The following is a 27,758-nucleotide window of genomic DNA, read 5'->3' as shown; positions in this document are numbered from 1 at the left end:
GGGTCACCTGCAGAGAGATTTCTTGGCATCCATAAACCATCAGCTCCTGGTTTGGTTCAGATACGGTGAGGTTAACCTGTTAAAATTCCTGGAATCTCTAAATACCTTCTCTCAGTTAAATTTCACATGGTCTTATTCCGAATCCCATGCCACTTTCCCTGCTGTTGATCTCACCCTCACTGAAGGCCAGCTGCACACTTCCTTCCACATCAAACCTACTAACAAACAACAGTACTTACATTTTGACAGGTGCCATCCCTTCCATGTCGAACATTCCCTCCCATACAGTCTTGACATTCGAGGCAAATGTATTTGTTCGGATGCAGACTCTTTTCAGCAGTACACCACCACTTTCACTAATTATCCCAACAGCCTAGTTCAAAAGCAGATTTCCTGGGCCATCACATCCAATCCTGATGTGCTGAGCCCTCCAAAAAACAACTTCTGAGCACACCACTTGTCACCTAGTATTATCCTTGTCTTGAATGTATTAAATAGCTACTTCAATAAAGCCATGACTTTTTAAAATCATGAAATCCATTCCGTCTGAGATTTTGCCCACCACACCTAGAATAGTTTTTGTTGCCCTCCCAGTCTCTGCAGTATCCTTGTCAGACCCTATACTCCTTCTGCACCCATCTCCCTACCCTATGGCTCCCCCTCTGTGACCATCCCCACTGCAAGACTTGCCCTATGCACTCTCCTACCACCACCTATTCCAGCCCTGTTACTGGCAAAACATATACCATCAAAGGGAGATCCACATATGAAACGACACATGTCCTATACCAGCCGTTATGTAAACACTGTTCGGCCTTTTACATCAGCATGACTACCACCCAGTTATCAGTTAGGATGGATGGGCATGAGCATGAGCATAGAGTGTACATAGGCAACAAACAATATCCTGTTGCAGAGCATGCTGTACAACATGACAGTTATGACCTCAGTGCCTGTTTCACCACACGTGCCATCTGGATTCTTCCGCCAGACATCAGGATCTCAGAATTCCGCAGTCGGGAACTGGCACTGCAATATGACCTTGGTTCCCGCTATCCACTTGGCCTTAATTTACATTAATTCCTTCTGTATCAGCATTTCTTCACAGTAACTACTCCTTTTTTCACTCAATTTTAGTTTTCTATCTCTTTCATTTTCTGACCTGTCTATTTATCACCTTACCCCCTCCCACCTCTGTTACAGACAATTTAGCTTTTCATTCTTATTAAATCATGCACGATGTTTTAGTAGTAATCTCTGTCTTGCATATTACTGTATCTCCCACCTTTAAGCTCTCAGGTTTTCAAATCTCATCTGGTTCAGTCACGAACAATCACATCTTTCCTTCTCATCCTGTCTGGTAAGTCTCCCCTGATCTGGGGTTCTGGGTGGCTTTTGTGAACTGTACCCCTTTCCCTAAACCTTTCCTGTCCTTTTCCTTCACCCTCCTCCTTCCTCTTCAACATTTGTGCCAGAAGAAGGAGCCACTGGCTCCAAAAGCTTGTAAAAGTTAAATACTTTTGTTTGTGCTGCTTGGTGAAAGTTTTTTATGTATCCATTTACATTGTATTGTCAATAATTGATAATTTTTGTTGTTATAGAATATATAATTGATATTTTAAGAAACTATTTCTGCTGAAGACGTGTACTGAGGTTACCTGTAACTTGTACTGAAGCTACTTACTATGTTAAGACATAATTTTAGCAGCAGAAATTATATTTTGATGTTCTTTTAGAGATATTTGTGCTGTAGTGCTACATTACAGATTAATTTCATTTTTGTATGCAGGATGGAAAGCAGAACCATGTCAGTTTTCCTGGAATTACTCAGAATGGCTCAGCAAAACAGTTCACTCATGGTATGTATTGTGTAGAGATACTACGACTGTCTTCAGTAATTTCCATAAAAAGTTACATTTCTTTGATATTAAATATCAACAAATACATATAAGACCAAGATAAAAAGGAATTTTTTTGAAATCTGTATTTTAATGCTAATATTGAAGAAAGGTTCTCTCATAATGTGGCTCTATAGTTTATGTTGTAAGTCTACTTTGTTAACAATACAGATTTTATTAAGCACAAATAATTTACAAATAAATCACAGTAAGTAATCATTCTTGACATTTCTGAAAATACATAACATGGAAAATATGTGGAGGTGGATTCCTCTGGGTCAATACAGTACTTGCTCAATCAGAAAACAGTGCTCTCAATCAGGCAATGAAGAATTCAGATGTAATGTTTTATACCAATCAGAGTATGAAGGCTGAAATGCTGAACCAAGTAATACTGTGACTCATTTGCAAGTTCTTGGTATGCAACTTATTGATTAAAGATAAGAAACAGATATTTCTGTCTTCTAATTAGGAAACATATACATCTGACAAATGAGCTGACGAAACAGAAGCAAATACAAATTATTATGTGTAAGATGCAGAGGAGTGTAATGAAAAGTTGCATTATTAAGTAGCAGAATAAAGGCACACTGTAATGGGAAAGAGAATTAAAATAGCTTTCATACTGAAAACACTGTCATAGTACTTTATAAAATAATTATCATCAGCCATTTGGCATCCTCTTCCATCTGCGTCCATAGCTCAGTGGTCGGTGTGTCTGTCTGCTATGCAGAGATTTTTCCTAGGTAGAAGAACTTCAGTGGGATGCAGTCAGCCTCATGATGCCAACTTAGGAGCTATTTCAGTGAGAGTAGCTACTCCAAGATCAAGAAAACTGACAACAGCTGGGAGAGCAGTGAGTTGACACTATGTCCCTCCATACAGCATCCAGTGACGCCATTGGCAGAGGATTACATGGTTGGTCAGACCTGATTAGCCCATCAGGCCAGAATGTGGAACTTTGGTTTTTTCTTTGCTTAATAAAACCTCATCTAGACTTTTCCACACATTACAATCTTCAATCACATTTTTTAACATCATGTTACACCTTCCATGGAGCCATTCTCTGGTTCCTTTCTTATCGCTTGGAATCCAGCAGAGAACTTCCATGGCTACTCTAACATCCATTCACCTGGATACAAGTCCCATCAAACTTCAGCATCCATCCTTCTATGCTTGCTGAACAACATTCATTCTTTGAATGGGATTTGGTGGCTACTCTTAGAACTTAGAGTGACTGCATGCAATAATTGGCTATTAAAACTTGCTTTGTGGTCATATTCTTGTTGAAATAGGAATGAGTGGAAATATGTGAACACAGTGCTGCCGTTTTTCTTAATTACTATTTTTACTTTTTCCTCTTCCACTAGAGGCAAACAGTACTATTAACTTTTTGTAAAATGTATCTAAAATGTGTATGAATTTTTGAAAGAATGTCATATTCCAGTTATGGGGTACCTTGACAGCCATAAAAGGAGTATGGTATAATGTCCTTCTCGACAGATATTGAGATCTTACCCTTCTTTTTCCCAGTTCAGGAATTTGAAAACAACTTCTAGGACTGTTATGAGTAGTTTTGGTGATATGTACCTCCTATACTGATTCCTCTTTTGATTCTCAATTTTCCATTATCCGGGGAGGTCTGATACATTTTCAATATGCTCAAACAGATTTGGACAATGCCTTTTTTCTCAAGAGCCACTAGTGCAGGTTTTCTTGAAACTGAATCAGAAACTGTCACAGTATCGATAGATTAAAGAGAAAGTCAATAAATCTTTTCTATAAAAATCAACATGGATTCCGCAAACAGAGATCTTGTAAGACCCAGTTCACTTTGTTTCTCCATGAGATCCATACCACTGTAGACAATGGCACTCAGGTTGATACCATGTTCCTTGACTTCAGGAAGCATTTGACACCATACTGCAATGCCGGTTAATGAAAAATATACGAGCTTATCAAAGTATCAAGACCATAATTGTGACTAGATTCAAGACATCCTTGCAGACAGAACTTGTCACATCACTCTTAATGGAGCAAAATTAACACTTGTGAAGGTAATTTTTGGATTACCGAGGAAGTGTCATAGCATCATTACTGTTGGTGAAAAGCATCAAATGCTCTTTAAGACTGTCTGCAGGTTATGAGGTTACCTGTAGCAAAGTAGCAATGCCAGAAGATAGTATTGATTTGCAGAATGACCTGGAAAGGATTAATAAATGCTGCAGGCTCTGGCATTTGACCCTGAATGTATGTAAACATAACATATTACACATACATAGGAAAAGAAATCCACTACTGTACAGCTACACTATTGATGATAAACTGCTGGAACAGTATCTGCTGTAAGATACCTGGGAGTAACTATCCAGGGAGACCTTAAGTGGAATGACCACATAAAGCCAATAATGTGAAAAGCAGATACCAGATTGAGATGCGTAGGAAAAGCCTTAAGGAAACGTACCTCATCCATGAGGGAAGTGACTTATATGGTGCTTGTTTGACCAGTTCTTGAGTTTGTTCATCAGTATTGGATCCTTACCATGTACGACTGATAGAAGAGATAGAGAAGATCCAACAAAGAACAACCTGTTTAATCATGGGATTGCTTGGTTGGCATAAGAGCATTACAGAGATGCTCAATAAGCTCCAATGGCAGATGCTACAAAAGAGACATCATGCAGAATATTCTAAAGTGATAGTTCCCACTTGAATAGTTGAGAGGAACTGGTATAGGAGGGATTTCCCATTTATCTCTGCACCACATCAATTGTTACCACATCATGTGCCCACCATGGCACTAGGTGGCCATCAATGTGAAGCTGGACTCCAATCATAATGTTTTGGTTCATCACTGTCGATATGAATCTAATAGAGATGTCAAAATTAAAATGCTTTCTTCCATTATTGCATAATAGTAGTCTCAGTTGCTGTATTATCAGAGAAAGCCGCAGTGTGAACTGCAAAATCTAATATGCAAAAATGCTTACCATTTTTGCAGTGCATTCTGTTTTCAACAAAACCTGTATATTTTAACAACATTTCTTTTTTGTAAATAATTTGCTAAGTGAAGTTACCTTTTGAATGATTTCATTTACATTTTACAGGATTGTTGCAGAAAGTGGTGTAATTAATTTCATCCATAATTTTTAATGCTATCTTCTCTGAGAAGTAAACTAGTTGGGTTAAGGAGGGAACAAGGTAAAGAGAAAAGGAAAGCGTTAGTAGAATATAGAAGCCAGAGAAAGAAAATTATTACTGACAGTTCTGTCATTCTCATAAGAAATTACCCTGCTATTTCAGTTAGACATACAAAAATCTCTTGTATTTGTAACTAAGGGTCAACAGGATTTCAATAGGTAACCAGTTGTTACAGAGAAAGTAAGACAGAGGAGGAAAGTCCTGCTGTAAGATAGTCATCAAAGAATAAATGTGGGCACCATTGCAGGAAGAATTATGTAACAACCATCAGGTGACCAAATGTCTTCAAGCATATCTTAGCCACATGATAGATGATGGTGTCCTTTGTGTGCGGATTTTGCAGGTTAGGATCATGCTGTGTTTGGGAAAAACAGTATTAACTGGGATAGGATTACAGTATTGAGAGTGATCTGAGAAAGGTAGTTTCATCAGTGAATGATAATATTATTACATTTTTCTCTGTTTTCAGTCATTTTGATTGGTACCAATTAAACAGCAATGTTTTTTGGGTCAACATGGAGGTATACATTCAGTGATTTATTGTTTTGTTTTATCAATTTATTATGAGATGAATGCAACACATTTGTTTCACATTTTACAGATTACATTACTGAGGTTCTTCAGGAGACTGAAAATGACACTGAAATACCAAAATCTGCAAGTAAGGAGGACTGGGACAGTGCTATCACATTCACAGCCAAAAGTTCCTGTAAGTTAAAGTCTTCATTATTCCTAAATAACACTCTATTTTTGATGTTAGAGTAGCTATATGAGGATAATACTGTTAATAGGTGTTCAGTAACAGGAGCTAACAACACACATTACTCGAGATGAAACATGATTATTTGTAGCTCACATTGTTTTGGTAGTTCCTTTGTACTTCTTGAATTTGTCTCCCACTGACACCTAGTTTATGTATAAATTCTTTATGAGCAGTGTGATTTGCTGTTGAAACTTGTAGTAACTGATTAAAAAAAACTATAGTGGAACAGCAGTTTTGTACACAAGTGTAACTAAGATACCACCCAGAATTTATTGGCTTCTACCAAATTTTTTGAAACCATTCCAAAACCTCCTTCAGAAACTAGGTGGTTTATCCTAATTACATTTCACATCCTTCCTAGATTACTTAGTTTTTCCTAAAAACATTTAAACAGGAAAGGTGATGAGCCTACATCATCTCACCTTCTTCCTGTGTTTATTTCAAATAACTGAGAAATTTATTCCATAAAATTTAGTTTAGATTCTGTATTTGTTAGAGTTTTAAAAAATACACTGCCTTACAAAAATAGTAAAGCACCCAGAGGGAGAAAAGGAAACTATATGAAACTTTATAGGTGAGAGGGCATGTTTGTTATTACAGTAATTATAATATTGAGTCTAAATGACAAAAACTTTCAAAGTATGAGTCCATTTATCAATATGACATTGCACTCCCTCTTAACTGGATGCTTGCACAGATTTGACTGGGCGGGATGCCATAAAGTCATATCCTTTTCTGAGGCAAGCTGGCCTACAACTATTATGGGAATCTTGCTGGCCATGGTAATATCTCACCAGACGGGCAATTCATAGCTACATGTGTCATGCATGGACAAGCATTGTCTTGTTGAAAAATGGCATCATGAGGGGTAACACGAGGATGCAGGATATCCCTGACATACTGTTGTGCCATTAGGGTTACCTCAATCAATACTAACCATGACTACAAGTCATATCTGATGGCTCCCCACACCGTTAGGCCAGGAGTAACACCTCTGTGGCTCTCTAGAACAGTGGAAGAATGGAAGCTCCTTCTAGGTCATGACCAAACCCTTGACAGTGTTATCTTGGGTACAATGGAACTGTGATTCATACTGTACACAGTGTGTCATTGTCCATGTTTCCCAGTCACAGCACACTCCAAATACAGCCATTTGTCCTACTAGGTTAACAGCAGTCTACTCATGGGCTGTTAATTCCATAGTCCAACTGCTGCTAGTCTCTGACCAACAATGTGGAATGACATAGAATATTGCATGGAGTCCGTAACTTTTTCTCAGATGGCAGGCACAGATGTGAAGGGGTTAAAGATGTACTGTGTGCATAATACAATCATCCTCCCTTAAGACAGTCAACCAAAACCCTGACTATGATTATGTCTGCCCTCATTTTCCCATGCAGTCTAACATCAGGCCATTGACACATATGAATGCCCAAAAAATCTGGAAATAGCCAACGGCCAGCCAACTGGAGACTCACCATGTGGTCCCATTGAAACTGTGCGAGATACTGATAATGTTGTCTCACATGAGTACATGACATTTCAGTGTCCTTCACTGATCACTCAGCATGTGATGCTGTTCATGTTCATTATGCACATAATCAGGCTGGCAACAGCACTAAACACAAGCAACACTAATGCAGTCTGGTGAGCATTTTACCTGCCATAGAGAATTGCCACTCTTAATGGTTTATGTACCCACTAATGGTGTGTATGTGTACAAAGTTACACTGACTCTGACTATGTCTTCTGTACGCTTTAGTTATTTTCTCAAGCAGAGAATATTTACCAATTTGGCTATAATACCAAATGCTCTAATGGTTTTATCTATTGCTTCACTGTATGCATCATCAAATTCTTTTGTAAAATTGATAAATGATGCCATTTTAATCATTCTGGATAATTTTTTGTGGATAAGTATTGATTTTTAGTTAAAAGTGTGTTCTGTACAGCGCCTTCCCATTAAGAAACCCCCCCACCCCAAACACCCCATGGTATTATCCTAGTTGCTTGTCTAAAGTTCCTTCAGTTCTGTTCAGTTAGGGGTTTTGTGTGTCACTGGTAGAAGTAGAACTCTCTTGTATTGTTGGCATTATATTTGAGATCCTCTTCATGTAGATGGTAGATTAATGCTATTTCCTCTTATCCTGGAATTTTTTCTGTTTTCCAAATGGTCTCAAAAAATCAAGTGTAGATCTAATATAATCATTTGTTCTGACCATTTCAGTAATTGTGCTGTAATTAAGTCTTTGCCAGGTGCATTATTATTTTTGAGTGATTTGATTGCTTCATGAATTTCTAGGTCAGTTTTTGAGAAATACCCAAGATTTTTTTTCAGACTGCTGAAAATTTTAATTGTTGGAACTGGACAATTTTGAGGCATCAGCTTTCTTTGCTTTTTTTTACAGTTGTCATTGTTATTTTACAGTTTCACAATTAAATCTTTGAAAGTACTTGGTGGCTTATGCCATATAAGCATACGTTAAAAAAATTTTCAAAAGTTTTTAGTGTCTCATTTCTTTGTTGTTTCAGTTTTTGTAAGCACTCTTCTTTTTATGACATTTCCACTTGGTCAGTTCTTAAGCACTTTATTCATATACTGATTGTTCATATCATCTTTCTATTCTTGACCAATCCTGTTTTGCCTGCCACTTTAGTATTTTGCTCTTGGGATTCGCTCATTCACATTTTTTAGTTATTTCAATTTCTTCTCTAAACAAAACACACATATTCACAACTTACACACACACACACACACACACACACACACACACACACACACACACACAGCAACTCTTTCATCTGGGCACCATGCTCCGACTGCAACTGCATCTGATGTGAGCAGTGATCTATGTTGGTGTAGGTAGTGCGGGACAAAAGAGGTACATATCTAAAAATAAAGATGATGAAACTTACCAAACAAAAGCGCTGGCAGGTCGATAGACACACAAACAAACACAAACATACACACAAAATTCTAGCTTTCGCAACCAATGGTTGCCTCGTCAGGAAAGAGGGAAGGAGAAGGAAAGACAAAAGGATATGGGTTTTAAGGGAGAGGGTAAGGAGTCATTCCAATCCCGGGAGTGGAAAGACTTACCTTAGGGGGAAAAAAGGACAGGTATACACTCGCACACACACACATATCCATCCACACATACACAGACACAAGCAGACATTTGTAAAGGCAAAGAGTTTGGACAGAGATGTCAGTCGGGGCGGATGTACAGAGGCAAAGATGAAGTTGAAAGACAGGTGAGGTATGAGCGGCGGCAAATTGAAATTAGAAATTAGCGGAGATTGAGGCCTGGCGGATAGCGAGAAGAAAGGATATGCTGAAGGGCAAGTTCCCATCTCCGGAGTTCTGACAGGTTGGTGTTAGTGGGAAGTATCCAGATAACCCGGACAGTGTAACACTGTGCCAAGATGTGCTGGCCGTGCACCAAGGCATGTTTAGCCACAGGGTGATCCTCATTACCAACAAACACTGTCTGCCTGTGTCCATTCATGCGAATGGACAGTTTGTTGCTGGTCATTCCCACATAGAACGCTTCACAGTGTAGGCAGGTCAGTTGGTAAATCACGTGGGTGCTTTCACACGTGGCTCTGCCTTTGATCGTGTACACCTTCCGGGTTACAGGACTGGAATAGGTGGTGGTGGGAGGGTGCATGGGACAGGTTTTACACCGGGGGCGTTTACAGGGGTAGGAGCCAGAGGGTAGGGAAGGTGGTTTGGGGATTTCATAGGGATGAACTAAGAGGTTGCGAAGGTTAGGTGGACGGCGGAAAGACACTCTTGGTGGAGTGGGGAGGATTTCATGAAGGATGGATCTCATTTCAGGGCAGGATTTGAGGAAGTCGTATCCCTGCTGGAGAGCCACATTCAGAATCTGATCCAGTCCCGGAAAGTATCCTGTCACAAGTGGGGCACTTTTGGGGTTCTTCTGTGGAAGGTTCCGGGTTTGAGGAGATGAGGATGTGGCTCTGGTTATTTGCTTCTGTACCAGGTCGGGAGGGTAGTTACGGGATGCAAAAGCTGTTTTCAGGTTGTAACAACAAAGTCTTACTGAAGCCTTCGCAGATCAAAATTTCCCTCCCCACCTTTTCCAGAAACAGGTATCCGATGTCTTGTTTACCCAGCCACTTATCATTTCCCTTATACCCATGATTTGGCCACAAAGAAGCATACCCCTTGTGACTCAGTACCACTCTGGAGCAGCTGAATCATCGTTACTGTCAAGATTTTGACTACCTCTTGTCACACCCTGAAATTAGAAGTATTTTCCCCACTATCCTCCCGAAGCCTCTCACAGTGGTATTCTGCTGCCCGCCGAACTTACACTATATCCTTGTCTGTCCTTATTCCAATTTTGTTTGCACCCATTGCCCCATGGTTCATATCCCTGCAATAGATTTGGATGCAGTACCTGTCCCCTCTATCTGCCCATTATCACCTACTAGAATTCTGTCACAGACATTTCCTAAACCATCAAAGAAAGGGCCACCTTTGAAAATAGTCATGTGGTCTACCAACTTTGCTGGAACCACTGTGCCAAATTTCATGTGGGCATGACCAGTAACAAGCTGTCTATCCACATTAGAGGCCACTGCCAAACTGTGGTAAACAGAAGTTGGATCATCCAGTTGCTGAACATGCCAGCCAACATGATGTGTTTTACGTCAATGACTTCTTCACAGCTAGTGCTATCTGTAGTCTTCCGTCCAACACCAACTTTTCTGAATTCCACAGGTGAGAACACTCGCTGCATTGTATCCCTCATTTCCATAGCTCTCTCGTCTCCTTTCCATGTGGGACTACACTATCTTTACAGCTAGACTATATTATATATTCCCCTCTGATGATTTTGGAAATATGAAGAGCTTCATCCCTTATGTACACAATAGCCCTAAGAACATACAATACTCAGTTCCTCTTGAAACACTTCCACATTTTGATGTTGTTTCTTCCCTAACTACTTTCTCCCATTACTCTTACACGACCATAAATGATATCAAGTTCACCATGGCAAATAGCAAGTTTCTTCTGTCCAGTGAAATCTTATAATTTATACTAATAATTTCAACAAGACTTATTAATATGAATAAAATCATTAAAATATCTTAGCATCAACATGATACATTGTAAATTATTAACACATTATAAAAGTATAGTTTATGGTGTCTATGTTGGGAGTATAGCTTTAATTCTCAGTTCAAGAAACACCACAGAATTAGTAAATGAATTTCTTATTACCCCTACTGTGGAACGCATTGTGAATAACTTTGCAAAGAATATTTTCACTGTGCCATTCATTTTTATCCTCCTGTCTCACATACATTAAAAATGAAAAATATAACAATTAGAATATAGCAGTTTTCTGAAACAATAAGTTTTTGCTAAATGTATCTCATTTAAGCTCTGGAAAAAATGGAGCAACTGAATTATCAAGCTAAATTTGGAAAATTTTGAGTTTGAAACAGTATACAAAATTTACTTAAGAGAAAGAGTGTTAAAATCAGATAGGTGGCGCAAGCTTGTTGCATTTGAAAGGAAACAAAATTATATTCCTCAATATGTCAACTGGCAAAGAAAATTATATTCCTCAATATGTCAACTGGCAAAGACTCTTTCACCATTACAGCCAACAAAAGTGGTAATTTAAAAATTGTCCAAAAGTTATACTCTCCTTACATTTACTTTGCCTCTATTACACTGAAATGTGGTCTCATAACCTGCAGTAATTGACTTTACCTTTTGTTTGTAAATAGGGATGAGAATGAATGTTGTTTATTGATAAGTTATTGTGCAATTTATTTCAGGTAATTATTCTCAAACAGAAATTTGTAACATCACTTTTTCTGACCAGTTTCCTATTGAACATGGTAATTTCAAATTACATTTATCAATTTGTAATGTTACAATGTGACAGTCTTGCAAAAAATTTCTTTTTTTAAAATTTCTTTGTAACATATTTATTATATTTATTTTATTTTAATTTAATCTGTGAACTGTGGTCATTTTGGTGACCACCCTTTCTCTGTGGAGCCATTATTCAATAGCATGGTGCAAGCTACATGAAATGTAAATGTTATTTGCTTGAAATTCATGTCAGGATGTGTTATAGCCCACGCATGATGCTGATATATATGAAAGCTATGTACAGTTCTGTGTTTTTGTAATATAAGTTGTTTGCATGATGTGTCGTAAGAGCTTCCTAATTCTTTCATCTTACTTTCCCTTCTGTCTATAAATCTAAATTAATAGCTTTTTAATGAGACATGTTTCAATGTAAGTTTTAATTAACTATGAAAGACAGTGAGCATTTTTAAAATAATGGGAGAGTTTCATGCGTAGTAAAATATTAGCTTCACTTGAGGCCCAGTATTTTTCCTGTTTTAATTATGACACTCTAATTTTCATATTCAAAGCGTTTATCATACATTTCTTCAGTGTTCATAAAAATAACATGAGAGCTATATGTCTTTCTTGCTTTCTTTTTGTGGATCTTTTGTACATATCATCTTAGAGCTTTTATCATTAATGTGTAAAGCTAACATGTATTTTTAGAGAATGTGTATCTTTATTTGTTTTTCTCTGTTTCTCATGGAAACATATAAGATTAATTGTTGCTATCAGGAAAACATCTGCAATAACATGTATGCTCTCTTTTTACCTTGTTCATTTGTACTAATTCACACCCTGTCATAATTCGCATCATTTTCTTAAAGACATTCATTCATGAGTTTGTTGAGTGTAGTTATCTTTGTACTCATAAAGGAAAAAATCCACCTAGGTTAATACATATAATGTAAATTGACACCAGATGACTAAACTAAGCAAGAAATAATTACATTCACTGTAAGAAATATCTGCAAAGTGCAGGTAGTTCATAGTACCTCATCAGATTATTTTATCTGTACAAGTCGTGAGTCCTGTATGCTTCCTGGCTATTAACAGTTAATTTCACAAATTTTCCCCAGCTGCTCACTATCAAATGTGCAACTACTGTAATCGTGTTTCAGCTTTAACAAAACTGTACTTGACTTTGTTGCTGTCATCCAGTTAAGTCAGTTTTTGATCTTAAGCCCTTCCTTTATTCTCAAATGAAAAGCTTATAATTGAAAACACAAAATTTTTGCAGTGTTCTGTAACATTCAGATAAATTAGTGGCAGAATAACAGCTGGAGAACATTTTTCTGTTATTAAAGTTATGACTTAAATAACAGAAAATCTTGTGTTGGTCACTTTCTTAACAATAGGCCTACCTACACAGCTTTCAGTTGGACATTATTTAGTTCTAGTTGGTGTTGTTGATTGTTTGCTGTCTTGTGCAACTGAGACACACACAAAAATTCAATGTTGTGCTGTCACAAGGATCTATACTGAGCTATTTGGTTATAGAGACAGGAGTTAATATTATCAAAATTTGTCATCAGTTTCTCAAATTTACAATTCGGAACTGACAACTTTTGAATTAGCAAACTTGTGTGTCAAGTTCATAGCTCTGGGTAACTGTCTTTTTTTTTATTCAGTTCCATAATCTCTACCATTGGCATATGTTCCAGAGTAGCTTAAATCATTTCAGTCACTGAGCTTTAATAACGTGGTGAAATTATTTTTTGCAGTCAATGTGGCATGTACTTTCACTTGTCCTGTGAGGGGGAAATTATAAATTGGGAATAGTGCAATATTCTAATCTCAGCTTCAAATTTGTGCTGTTTAATTTTTCCCACTTTTTTCTTATGTCAAAAAGAAAATTTGACAAGCAAGGAATCCAAAGAGACTTTTGTTGTCGTTCTGCCTTCCTCTAAAAAAGCTCAAAGTTATTAAATAGTGTATGCGATAAGCTCCAGAACAAAAGTACGTAAATACATTTGGATGTTTTTCACAGTCTGCATTTCACATGATTACTGATTTATTGCAGCTCTGACTGAGTACATATGGTTTTAATTAATTGATATCCTCCATTTAATAAAGAACCTTATCAGCCAAGTTATTTACAAAACTATTTAAGAATTCATTGTGATGTGTTAATTATTCAGCTTTAAGAGACTTGTGTACTGCAAACTCCACACTCTTTTTGGATGCTTGAAAGTGAAGCAAAAGCCACAATCACCTCATAAATTAGCAGTGTGACTCAAAGTGGCAATATTTTGTTTCTTAAAATTCCCAGCGAGAACCTGCTCTCCAGTGCACCACAGTTGTAACACATGGATAGCAATTATTACATGAATTAGACAAGAGATTATTCTTAATTTTATTTCTTATTAGATTATCAGAAATACTCCTTTGACAAAATGAAATTTACTCTAATGTCTGTTCAAAATGTTTCAGTTATTTATGTCCTATAATTGCAATTAACACAAACAAGTTCTCTAGCTGTTAATCTCAGACAGATTTGCTGGAGCTTATGATTGCAATATATGATGAAGTGATGCAAGACACAGAATTTTCTATCAACCTAGTTCACCAGACACTCAAGAGGATAATTCACTTTCACCTAGTTGACAACAACAGTAAACCAGTTCACGTAATATCCATGACATTGATATTGTCTCAGTACACTGTCAGCAATGTTACATCTTTTTCATACCATTACCTTGTTACTTGTGTAGTTTATCCCTCTCTGTTTGGTAGTATCTAATCTATAAAAATAATTTCAGTTAAATGTAGTTAACTCTGTATTGTTCCAAATTCCTTGTTCACTGTCTTCGGATAAATCTTTATTGTTACAATTTTGTTCCCAGTCACAAAAACAGCACTATGAAACCTTGCTTACAGAGTATTAACTACCATCAGTATAACTTTGAATCATTTATTGCATTTTTAGAATGTACAATTGATCACTTGATCAGTACTTTAGTCAAAAACACTCTGAACTGCAGATTTGAGAGGAAGAAGTCAACATTATACCATGTTTACTTATTAACTGAAGATTTCAGCAAAGAGAGGAAGTACTATCTTCATTGAAACTAACATGGTTTTCTTTGTAAGCAGTATTTCTTTGTGATTTTGGCCCTCACCACAGTTTTTTTTATAGAAATCAGAAATGTGGTAAAGGAATTCATTGTCATTTGCAACAGTTTCAGTTTTCATTTCACATGTAGGTCTGTCAGAACAATAACTACACATATCTTCAATTGCTGTTGCAGGAGCATTGACTTGGAATGACAAGAACAATTAGTGAGCCATAGTAAATGTAAATGTATTGAGATAAGCCTCTACCCTGTTCTTATTATGTTCTTTTCATGTGTGTTGCACTGGTTATTAGCTGGTGGGACACCTGAATCAAGTCTATTGACTCAAATAAGCAGCTTACCAAGTTCCAATCCCAGGAAAGCACGTCTGATCAAGCAGTACACAAAACCTACACTTGATTATGATGATGCACCGACAATAGCTGAAGTATCACTACCATGGCGACGAGGTGCCAGTGGTGGTATGTTTCATCATCTCCTTCTACTGTAGCAAATGTGCCACTTCTCTCAATATTCTTGTTTTTCAGATTTCTGTGACATGTGCTTACTTCATAAAAGTTAGCCTTATGCTTTCCTTCTGTTTGAGGCAGTCAACAGATGAAAATGCTGTAGTTGTCAGTCATGAGATTCCAGTTTGCTTCAAGCATAGAGCAGTTTGCAGGAATTACCTCTTCAACACCCAGGCATGATGTGAAATATACAGTAGCTATCGCATATCCACTGCACATTGGTAACTTTCTTTCAGATTATGCTTTTGCCTTCTTAGGTGCTGTTTCATTAAATGTTTCATAGTGGATTTCTGTCTGTAAAATTCTTATTAGTCCTTTGAATCAAAAATTACACTTGGCTTAAGTACTGAATGCTGATGAAGTACATAATATCAAAACTTCATATATATGCTTTGGTTCAAGAAATGTGGTTCTTAGGCACAAGATGGTACCATTGATTTTCTATTTGTTTGTAATATCTCTTTAGATAAAACATTTAATATTTCAGATTTAAACTTGAGTAGCATCCATGAAAAGTAAGAACAACAACTGAGTTATATGTAATAACATATGAGGTAGTTCTCAAAAACAGTATTCAGAGGGGTCTTCTAAATCAAAGATTCTTTTCCAGGAGACATCAGTAAAATAAGATTAAAAAATGTAGAGAAAATACCAAACATAACAAAATTCCCATAAATAGCATTTTGAAGGATGAGAGGCAGCTGTATAATGAAAGAACAGGGTTACAACCTGCAGGAGTAAATTTCAAAAGTTAGAGAAGTTAAATAGGCACCATGTGTGAGAATGGACAGTCACCTTGTTAGTGTTATGGTGTATGAATGCTTGAAGCCTTTCAAGAGTGCAAAGAAAGAGAATGAGGGAAATAAATGGATGAAAATAAAAAACTACCATTATTATTAGTGAGAAAATTATTTGAAAGAGTAGATAAAAGGGGTATGCCATAATATGGAGAAGAAAAAGAATATAAGGCAAAATAGAATAGAGGAAAGTAAATGATCATGGACACGGTGAAGGCTACAGAAAAGTCAGAATTTGGACAGTGTAATTCAGATAGTGATGAGGATGAAAGCAACAAATAAACTAAATTATGGCAGAAGATATAATCAATGGAAAAGGCTTAAGGTAAATTTGTTCTAAAGGACACAAAATGCATCAAAATATTATTCTTAAGAAGGTAGCATTTATGTAATTATGGGCTCAGTCTGATTCTTGCCCTGTTCATGTCTTTTTATGTGACATTCAAAGCCTGTTGGTTTTTGTGCTAACAGATGCATATAAACTGAGAATTTTTGTAATTTATCTGAATCAGAGCTTGGTTCTGAGTTCACTTTGATCCATGTTCACAGATCTGCACTTATTAACTGGAGAATCAAGTGGAAGAAATGCATTTGTTTGGTGGTGGTATTTTCTCTTCCAGTTCTCCATCTCATTTAGACTTGATTTTGATAGAATGGTCAAAGCAGATAGTTGTCTATAAAATATATTTATAAATGGCCTTGAATTACATTCATTCTATTCCTAATAGATGAATTTTCCACAAATATAGCTACAATGGTTGCTCAGATGCTTGTATGACAGTCACTGGAGGCCTATTTCATAATTTGACTGCAAAGACAGTGTAGCCTTCTGTAGTAATTTGATATGATATCCACCTTGACTGAGAGTATATGTCCATTGGAGTTTAAACATTGGATATTTGACTTTTACAATGGTTGTATAACACATAAATCTCCATTTCTCTTATAATGAACCATTGGTTTATTTTAGTGCTGTGAGTGTTATGAATCCCAGATAAAATTTTGATTATTAATAACTAATTTCTCAACTTAAGGGAAAGCTTACAGTTTAACATCCCTCAGCTGAAAACACAAGCTTAGAACTTAATGACCCATACCATCAAGCTCATTGTAGACTGCTCAGTTTAAGTAGGAAGTTAGCAACTGTGTTGCTATTGCATGAAGTAAAAATAGCAGAAGCAGCAATCATTTACAGAAAGGAAATGATAGATGAAAATTATGAATCTGTAGCTACATTGACTTTTATTTTGTCCTTCAGTTCACCAATTAATTGCAAAGCTATAACACTTTCATGATTTTCAGGGGAAAACACTAGTAGAAAGTAAGTTTAAAAGACTTATTTGTTTACTGTTATCCATTTTATGACTGCAGTTGGAACTTTTAAAACAATGTTGTATCATCAGTGTTACAAGAAAATAGCTGGTGTACCATTGAGTATCACTTTGGAAAATTAGAAGTAGCTATCAAAGAACTGTATCTGCTCTTCAATGACCTCATTGATGATTTCTATCTAGCATATTAATATTATTTTTGTTAACCTTTCTGACTCTTTTCTCCTGCTTTCATCCTAATCCTTCTGCTTTTTACTTATTTATATTAGGGTGTATTTGCACTATATTAGGACAGTAGTACCAATTAAGTGACATATCCAGATAGCATACAACATTTATTGTTTAAGACTAAGGAATAACTGACTACTACAAACCCAAAGTGTAAACATGTGTCACTAGACTTACCGTGAATGTAAATACTTCAAACACTGTGTGCTGTCACTATAGTCATCACTGGAACACATAATTGCTACAGTAACTTTTCTTGATAATGTTTAAGTAAGAATGTGTTAGCATGTACAAATGTTGTTGTGTTGTCGTTGTTGTGGTCTTCAGTCCTGAGACTGGTTTGATGCAGCTCTCCATGCTACTCTATCCTGTGCAAGCTTCTTCATCTCCCAGTACTTACTGCAACATACGTCATTCTGAATCTGCTTAGTGTATTCATCTCTTGGTCTCCCTCTACGATTTTTACCCTCCACGCTTCCCTCCAATGCTAAATTTGTGATCCCTTGATGCCTCAGAACATGTCCTACCAACTGGTCCCTTCTTCTAGTCAAGTTGTGCCATAAACTCCTCTTTTCCCCAATTCTATTCAATACCTCCTCATTAGTTATGTGATCTACCCATCTAATCTTCAGCATTCTTCTGTAGCACCACATTTCAAAAGCTTTTATTCTCTTCTTGTCCAAACTATTTACCATCCATGTTTCACTTCCATACATGGCTACACTCCATACAAATACTTTCAGAAACGACTTCCTGACACTTAAATCTATACTCGATGTTAACAAATTTCTCTTCTTCAGAAACACTTTCCTTGCCATTGCCAGTCTACATTTTATATTCTCTCTACTTCGATCATCATCAGTTATTTTGCTCCCCAAATAACAAAACTCCTTTACTACTTTAAGTGTCTCATTTCCTATTCTAATACCCTCAGCATCACCCGACTTAATTCGACTACATTCTATTATCCTCATTTTGCTTCTGTTGACGTTCATCTTATATCCTCCTTTCAAGACACTGTCCATTCTGTTCAACTGCTCTTCCAAGTCCTTAGCTGTCTCTGACAGAATTGCAATGTCATCGGCGAACCTCAAGGTTTTTATTTTTTGTCCATGGATTTTAATACCTACTCCGAATTTTTCTTTAGTTTCCTTTACTGCTTGCTCAATATACAGATTGAACAACATCGGGGATAGGCTACTAACCTGTCTCACTCCCTTCCCAACCACTACTTCCCTTTCATGCCTCTCGACTCTTATAACTGCCATCTGGTTTCTGTACAAATTGTAAATAGCCTTTCGCTCCCTGTATTTTACCCCTGCCACCTTTAGAATTTGAAAGAGAGTATTCCAGTCAACATTGTCAAAAGCTTTCTCTAAGTCTACAAATGCTAAAAATGTAGGTTTGCCTTTCCTTAATCTTTCTTCTAAGATAAGTTGTAAGGTCAGTATTGCCTCACGTGTTCCAATATTTCTATGGAATCCAAACTGATCTTCCCTGAGGTCAGCTTCTACCAGTTTTTCCATTTGTCTGTAAAGAAATTGCGTTCGTATTTTGCAACTGCAACTTATTAACTGATAGTTCGGTAATTTTCACATCTGTCAACACCTGCTTTCTTTGGGATTGGAATTATTATATTCTTCTTGAAGTCTGAAGGTATTTCGCCTGTCTCATTCATTTTGCTCACCAGATGGTAGAGTTTTGTCAGGACTGGCTCTCCCAAGGCTGTCAGTAGTTCTAATGGGATATTGTCTACTCCCGGGGCCTTGTTTCGACTCAGGTCTTTCAGTGCTCTGTCAAACTCTTCATGCAGTATCGTATCTCCCATTTCATCTTCATCTACAACCTCTTCCATTTCCATAATAGTGTCCTCAAGTACATCACCCTTGTATAGACCACCTATATCCTCCTTCCCCCTTTCTGCTTTCCCTTCTTTGCTTAGAACGGGGTTTCCATCTGAGCTCTTGATATTCATACAAGTGGTTCTCTTTTCTCCAAAGGTCTTTTTAATTTTCCTGTAGGCAGTATCTATCTTACTCGTGGTGATATGTGCCTCTACATCTTTACATTTGTCCTCTAGCCATCCCTGCTTAGCCATTTTCCACTTCCTGTCAATGTCATTTTTGAGACGTTTGTATTCCTTTTTGCCTGCTTCATTTACTGCATTTTTATATTTTCTCCTTTCATCAATTAAATTCAATATTTCTTCTGTTTCCCAAGGATTTCTACTAGCCCTCATTTTTTTACCTACTTGATCCTCTGCTGCCTTCACTACTTCGTCCCTCACAGCTACCCATTCTTCACCTATTGTATTTCTTTACCCCATTCCTGTCAATTTTTCCCTTATGCTCTCCCTGAAAGTCTGTACAACCTCTGGTTTAGTCAGTTTACCCAGGTCCCATCTCCTCAAATTCCCATCTTTTGCAGTTTCTTCAGTTTTAATCTACCGTTCGTTTTGGTCAGAGTCCACATCTGCCCCTGGGAATGTCTTACAATTTAAAACCTGGTTCCTAAATCTCTGTCTTACCATTATATAAGCTATGTGATATCTTCTAGTATCTGCAGGATTCTTCCATGTATACAACCTTCTTTTATGGTTCTTGAACCAAGTGTTAGCTATGATTAAGATATGCTCTGTGCAAAATTCTACCAGACGGCTTCCTCTTTCATTTCTTACCCCCAATCGATATTCACCTACTATGTTTCCTTCTTTCCCTTTTCCTACTCTCGAATTCCAGTCACCCATGACTATTAAATTTTCATTTCCCTTCACTACCTGAATAATTTCTTTTATCTCATCATACATTTCATCAATTTCTTCATCATCTGCAGAGCTAATTGGCCTATAAACTTGTACTACTGTAGTAGGCATGGGTTTCGTGTCTATCTTGGCCACAATAATGCATTCACTATGCTGTTTGTAGTAACTAACCCACACTCCTATTTTTTTATTCATTATTAAACCTACTCCTGCATTACCCCTATTTGATTTTGTATTTATAACCCTGTATTCACCTGACCAAAAGTCTTGTTCCTCCTGCCACCAAACTTCACTAATTCCCACTATATCTAACTTCAACCTATCCATTTCCCTTTTTAAATTTCCTAACCTACCTGCCCGATTAAGAGATCTGACATTCCATGCTCCGATCCTTAGAATGCCAGTTTTCTTTCTCCTGATAACAACGTCCTCTGGAGTAGTCCCCGCCTGGAGATCCGAATGGGTGACTATTTTACCTCCGGAATAATTTACCCAAGAGGATGCCATCATCATTTAACCATACAGTAAAGCTACATGCCCTCGGGAAAAATTATGGCTGTAGTTTCCCCTTGCTTTCAGCCATTCGCAGTACCAGCACAGCAAGGCCGTTTTGGTTAGTATTACAGGGCCAGATCAGTCAATCATCCAGACTGTTGCCCCTGCAACTACTGAAAAGGCTGCTGCCCCTCTTCAGGAACCACACGTTTGTCTGGCCTCTCAACAGATATCCCTCCATTTTGGTTGCACCTACGGTATGGCCATCTGTACCGCTGAGGCAGGCAAACCTTCCCACCAATGGCAGGGTCCCTGGTTAATTGGGGGGGGGGGGGGGGGGGGATGTACAAATGAGTGAAAGATATCAAATTTTGCTTTACTCATGTACAAATGAGTAAAGCAAAATTTGATAGCTTTCACATTTATTGCCACTTTCATGAAAGGGACTTCCCTTACATTTGGAATATGTTTGAAGATGTCACAATCTTTGGAACATATTATTTGTAACATTTTGTGTTTTCTGCTATTGTACTTAAAAAGTAGCATTCTTTAACAAATAAATTTTTCTAATTTCCAACACTGATCATTAACCATATTCTCAATTTCATTGGTAATCATTTTATACCTTTGGTTCACATGAAATTTCCACATTTTTTGTAATTTTTGCTGTGTTCCAGATGCTCTTTTATTTATGACCAATTCTTTTCTAACATCATTTCATTTGTTCTTCTTTGTTTTACTTTTGTATCACTGTATACTCCTAAGCTGTCACTAGTTTTGAGCACATTTTTACTTTCATGGTATCTATTAAACCCAAACTCCCAACTATATCACAAGAATCACTACTGACTCCTTTTGTCTGTCTTTGTATCTCTGTCTATTATGTTTCTGCACATGTTGCCACTAATTTATTCTGCTATATTTTTGTATGCCATTTCCATTTAGTACCAACGATTACCAATTTTGTGTTGTTCAGCAGCTATAGCTGGACAGATGGCATCAATGTTTCAATAACATTATGATATATTTTATAATGATAACACAACTATAAATTCAATATTAGAACATAGTGTAATTAAATAGCATAGCTTCTGCTGTCTTCATGGCACTGAATTGCGGCTCAGAGAGATGCCATTCTATCTCCAGAAAATAATTCTTCAACATTGTAGAAAGATTCCTCTTTTGATATACATAAAATTTTAGCTCTAAGTTGCTCCATTGATAATGACAGAATATCCTTTGGTAGTGCATTAAATAATTTGAGGATCACCTTTGGGAAGGTGTTTTGTGTCTTCGTTAAGTGAAATCTTGACCTGTCTATGCTATCTTTATTGTGAGAAGTGTACTGATAAACCTCATTTTTCTTTCTGTATATTTCTCGTGATTTATCTTTGTGAGAACTCGTCAGATGAATGTATATTGACCAAACACAGTCAGAACTCCATTTACACTCGTTAGCAGTTTTTTTTTCTTTTTTCTTCCCCTGCATGGGGTAATGATCCTCATGCTTTCTTTTGCAATAAAAGCTAATTCTAAGAGCCTGCAGGGTGTTCTGAAGCAGCAGCCCATAGCTAATGTGGCAGTGGAACACTGCACAGCACACTGTTAGTAGGTTCTATTCTGTCTTTGGTGTGCTGTAGCCAATTTAATGACTGCTGTAACACTCATCGCTCCAGTTTCTCAGAGGCTGTATGTCACCCTTTGCATTTTGTCTTAGTTAATTTTCATCTTATTCATGGCAAACCAGGCCTTGACCTCACTAAATAAAACATGAACAGCACTCTCCGCTATACAAAACAGGGTTATATTTTCTGCAAACTGCAAGGCATTCCTATTGGAGCTTCTGCTATTAATGAAAATCAAGAACAACATAGGCTCCCTGTAATCCATACCTTTCATCTCAGTCTACTCCTTGCACTGATACAATCTGTTTTTTAGGTAGGATTTGAGAGTCTGCAGAACAGCTCTCCCAGAGCCACATGATTTTAGCAGAGCATCATGTGGGGCACAACTAAAAGCCTTACTGAGATCACAGAGTTAAAGGGCTATAAACACTTTGTCTTCAAAACCCAGATTTATGTTTGTAATTAAGTCAAGTCCTGCTGTTGTCATTGACTTGCCCTTCCAAAAACAGTGCTGTGCAGCTTAAAGAGATTATTTATATCAAAATAACATAATAGTCAGTCTTTTATTACAGACTCCCATCACCTTAGCTAGTACTGGTAGCTTGACACATCATGTGCATAACTTTTTTGTAAACTGGTGCTGTGTGTTTTGCTTTTAGGAACACTCTCTCCTCTACAGAACAGGCTTATATTTTCTGCAAACTGCAAGGTATTTCTATTGGAGTTTCTGCTATTAATGAAAATCAAGAACAACATAGGCTCCCTGTGATCCATACCTTTTCACCTCAGTCTACTCCTTGTTTCCCCAACATGGAAGCATTTATTCAGTAGTTCTGTTAGATATGCGGATCATATGCTGCAAATATTCAGATTTCCTATCTTTTATGCCTTACAATGAATGTCAGCTTCTTCAATAAATCCAGTGCTGTTTTCCTTCATTGCCTTTTCTACTTTCTTTCTGCAGATCCTTTTGGCCCATAAAAACACTGCAAGACGAAAAACAATGATACACCATGAAGGAATTGTCCAAATAGGGTCATTATCAATGGATATGATGTACAGACAAACAAATGATTACAATTTCAGAAAAAATGGATAATTTAATCAAGAGTTAGAGCTTCACAAGTTGAGCAAATCAGTAATGCATTGGTCCGCCTCTGGCTCTTATGCAAGCAGTCTTTTTTTTGGCTTGGCATTGATTGATGGAGTTGTTGAGTGTCCTCCTGAAGGATAGTGTCCCAGATTCTGCCAAATTGGTGCAGTAGAACATCAAAATTCTGAGCTGGTTGGAGGGCTCTGCCCATAACGATCCACACATTCTCAGTTGGGGAGAGATCCGGTGACCTGGTCTGCTAAGATATGGTTTGGCAAGCATGAAGACAAGCAGTAGAAACTCTCACCATGTATGGATGGGCTTTATCTTGTTAAAATGTAAGCCAAGATGGCTTGCCATGAAGGGCAACATAAAGAGGCATAGAATATTGTCAATATACTGCTATGCTCTAAGGGTGCCATGGAAGACAACCTGAGGTGTCCTGCTATAAAAAGAAATGGCATCTCTCCCAGTTATCAGGCCTTATGGCAGGTGACAGTCTGATTGATATCCCATCATTTTGTGTGGCATCTCCAGACATGTCTTCAGACTGGAATCTCATTGACTGGAGTAGAACTCTTCAAATTGAGCCCCAGTTACCAGGGAAGACATGTCTGGAGAAGCCACATAGAGTGGTGGGATACCAACCTGACTGTCCCCAACAGTATGGTCGCACAACCAGCAGTGATGATCTGGGGTGCCAGTTCTTTTCCTAGCAGGACCCCTTTGGTCATCATCTATGGCACCCTTACAACACGGCAAAACATCACCAATATTCTACATCCCTTTTCATTATACTTCATTGCAAGTCATCCTGGGTTTATGTTTCAGCAATGTAATGCTTGCCCACACACAGCAAGATCTTCTACTGCTTGTCTTCATGCTTACCAAGCTTTACCTTGGCCAGCAAAGTCGCCAGATTTCTGCCCAATTGAGGGTGTTTGGAGCATTATGTGCATGACCCTCCAAATACCTCAGTACTTTTGTAATCTAAAGCACCAGTTAACTAATTATTCAATGCCAAGCCAAATAACTGCTTGCATAAGGGCCATAGGTGGACCAATGCATTATAGACTTACTCAATTTGTGAAGCTCTTTCTATTGAACACATCATCTAATTTTTCTGAAATCATACTCATTTGTTTGTCTGTATATGTTCATCACATCTATTGATTTCTTTCCTGTTCCATAGTGGTGCATCATTTCTGTTGTCTTATAGTGTAATTGCAGTACAGTCTATCCTTAAAGCCAATATCCTTAGCTGCTTCACCCTTACCATTTAGTATTTAGACAATGCTTTTTATTTTACCTGATGCAGAGCTACACCAGCTGCTTTTTTTGACAGTTTTCTGTAGGCATTTTGATTTGGATTTTAGCAGAAAATTTTTATCAAATTTGACTTTAAGGGTATGGAATATCCAACTGAAAGCATCATTTGGTTCCTGTTCTTGAAATATTTGGTGCCAAACTATAGAAGACACTATAGTTTTGAGAGCATTTAAAATTTTTTTGTAATAACCATATTTCTGAACACACAATCTGAATGCCAGTTAGTAATTTGTTGTGACGTCACTGGAGTTGTCCATAATATACTGTGATCTGGAAGAATAGGTCAACCACACTCACACTGTAGTCCCAAGTGTGAAAACTAACATCTTCTCTTGTTGGCAGAAAATTTCCCACAAATAAACCATACCTGCTTTCTAAGTTTATAAAATCTCTCTCTTTGTCACTACCTTCCCCAATGTGAATCTTAAAGTCTCCACTGGAGACAATTTTTGCTCCTAGATGGAGCAGATGACACAGACAGCTCTCTATTTCGCTGATGAAATTTTAAAAATGGCCACCTGGGGAATGTACATATTTGCATACATCGACTCACCACCATGATATTATTTCCCAAGGAAAATAGACAAATAGCTGTATGTTTGAATGTCTGTACATGAAGTATGTGTGGGGTCTGGAGATGGCACATTGAAATGCAGAAACTAGTTGTCAAAATAAAATAACTTTTCAAAACATACAGCTGTTTGGTGATTTTCATAGGTAAATATTCAACCAACTGCTGTCTCACATCCACAATGGATCAACAGAGATCATGATATTAGTTTCTTTACACCCTGCATTCACCATTTCCAGATATTCACCATTTCCAGATATTCAATAGATCTGTATATGCTGTTTCTGGTTGGGCTAGCTAGTGCTCACATGTACCTGATATGTCAGGTCTCACTTCTTCAACAAAGAATGATAATTGATGTATCAAGTTTTGTCCTGTGGCCATGCACATTTGCACTGCTGTGATATTCACATTGATATGCAAAAATCTTATTCTTTCTCTATTATTTCAGCTTATTCCAGAGTATCTCCTACAGTATCATGCTTTTTGACACTGATTTCTGTCCCATTCTTTCATAAACAGAGAAGTGGATATTTTTACTAATGTAATAGAGCCAGCAAAATGGATATAAACCAGGAAAAATCAGAATATCAAACCAAAATTTCATTTTTCCAGAACTTATGAAAACAATCGAGAAAACATGGGAATAGAAACTAAGATAGAGCCATATATAACATAGAAACATAGGTTAGTAGTAAGCTATTGGAGAGAATAATATTTAAAGACCCTAGATAATTATTTAAGTAGGAGGGAAGAGATGGAAAGTGCAAGAAGGTATATAGCCAGGAAGATGGATGCACAGTAAATGTGTAGACATTAGATACAAGGATAAGAAATGGAGATAAAGAAATAATTAAATACCAACTACAGAGGAACAGTGACTGTAGAAATACAGCGAGAACCATGTTGAAGTTAAGAAACAGTAGAAGAAAATAGCCTTAGGCAAAGTCCAGAGCTGTCAGTGTGAACTTGAGGGCCTGCTGTCAGCAGAATATTCAAATGATAAAGTAGGCAACTGTACATCTTTTTGTGTGATATAGTGGCTGCTCTGTGAGCAGCTATAATGAGTTTCCAAACAATTCAGGCTATTTAGCTGTATTCTGTTATTTGTACATGGATATCATTTCAATGTGCAAAACTTATTACATATGTGACATATGAGGTATGCGTATTTTCACAGCAGACACTCCTCTTGATGAAGTAAGTAAGGCACATTTGTTTCAGTTTATCTTGTCCACCCTCAACATGGGACACTGTGACTATGGTTAAATACTAGATGATTTGCATGGAAATTGCGATCAGTAACTTCATAATGTTTTTAAACTTTTCATTGCCCCATTAGCAACTTTTTAAGCTGCTGCAGCCCCATCATCAGATGGTAGGTATTCACAGGAATTTTGTGATGCACTCATGTACCATGTGCTGCTAGTTGCTGGGTTTGTGATGACACCCACGAGTTCTGAAAATGGTATTTTGATAGGATCCATTATATATCAGCATAGAAACACAGCATTTAAATGTGGTGTTTCCATGCTGGATTATAATGGATTCTTTTAAAGTCCCATTCTTTGAATCTCCTGCATTACATGATGTTATCACAATCCCAATGGCTAATTGCACATGATATAAAGTTCCTCTAAAAACTCAATAGCTGCTTATGAATCTATGATGGCTCAGAAACTGGATAATGGGACAAAAAGTGTTTTAAAAACATGTTAAATGACTGACTGAGGTTTCTAAACAAATCACCAGCTAGTTCATACATAGTCAAGGTACTATAGGTAATACTAAGAGAAACTCTGTAACAAGTATTTCAGGGTGCTGTCCACAAAACTGTCATATGAAAAAATAAGATTTTTTGGATTTAAAGGATTTCTACTAGCACTTATTTCAACTGTAATCCAATTCTGTTCTCTGTAAAAATAGAGCACAAAAATGTTTACAGATTAAATTTACAGGATAGTTATAACTTACATCTAGCACAGTGCTCCTCTCCTCTCTGCTCTCCCCCCTCCTCTCCTCTCCCCTCCCTCCTCCTAACTCCCTCCTACACCCTCACCCACACCCACACCCATACCCATACCCACACCCTGCCCCAACCCAACATTCTCCTCCCCAACCCACCTGCCCTCCTTCCCTTACCCTGCCCACCACTGTCTTCACACTTTCTAACGTATT

General features: G+C 37.3%; 1 protein-coding gene across 1 annotated transcript in view; it reads left to right on the top strand.

Annotated features, from left to right (window-relative positions):
* The window catches only part of LOC124789035 (sodium/hydrogen exchanger 3), a 627,528-nt gene that overhangs the window by 525,824 nt on the left and 73,946 nt on the right, over positions 1-27,758 (top strand). Inside the window, exons 10-11 of the mRNA XM_047256324.1 lie at positions 1,790-1,859; positions 5,701-5,808. Coding sequence (XP_047112280.1) covers positions 1,790-1,859; positions 5,701-5,808 — 178 coding nt within the window. The remainder of the gene's footprint in view (positions 1-1,789; positions 1,860-5,700; positions 5,809-27,758) is intronic.

This window comes from Schistocerca piceifrons, chromosome 3 (assembly GCF_021461385.2).
Source record: "Schistocerca piceifrons isolate TAMUIC-IGC-003096 chromosome 3, iqSchPice1.1, whole genome shotgun sequence".
NCBI lineage: Eukaryota > Metazoa > Arthropoda > Insecta > Orthoptera > Acrididae > Schistocerca > Schistocerca piceifrons.
This window is presented reverse-complemented; position numbering and strand designations above follow the sequence as displayed.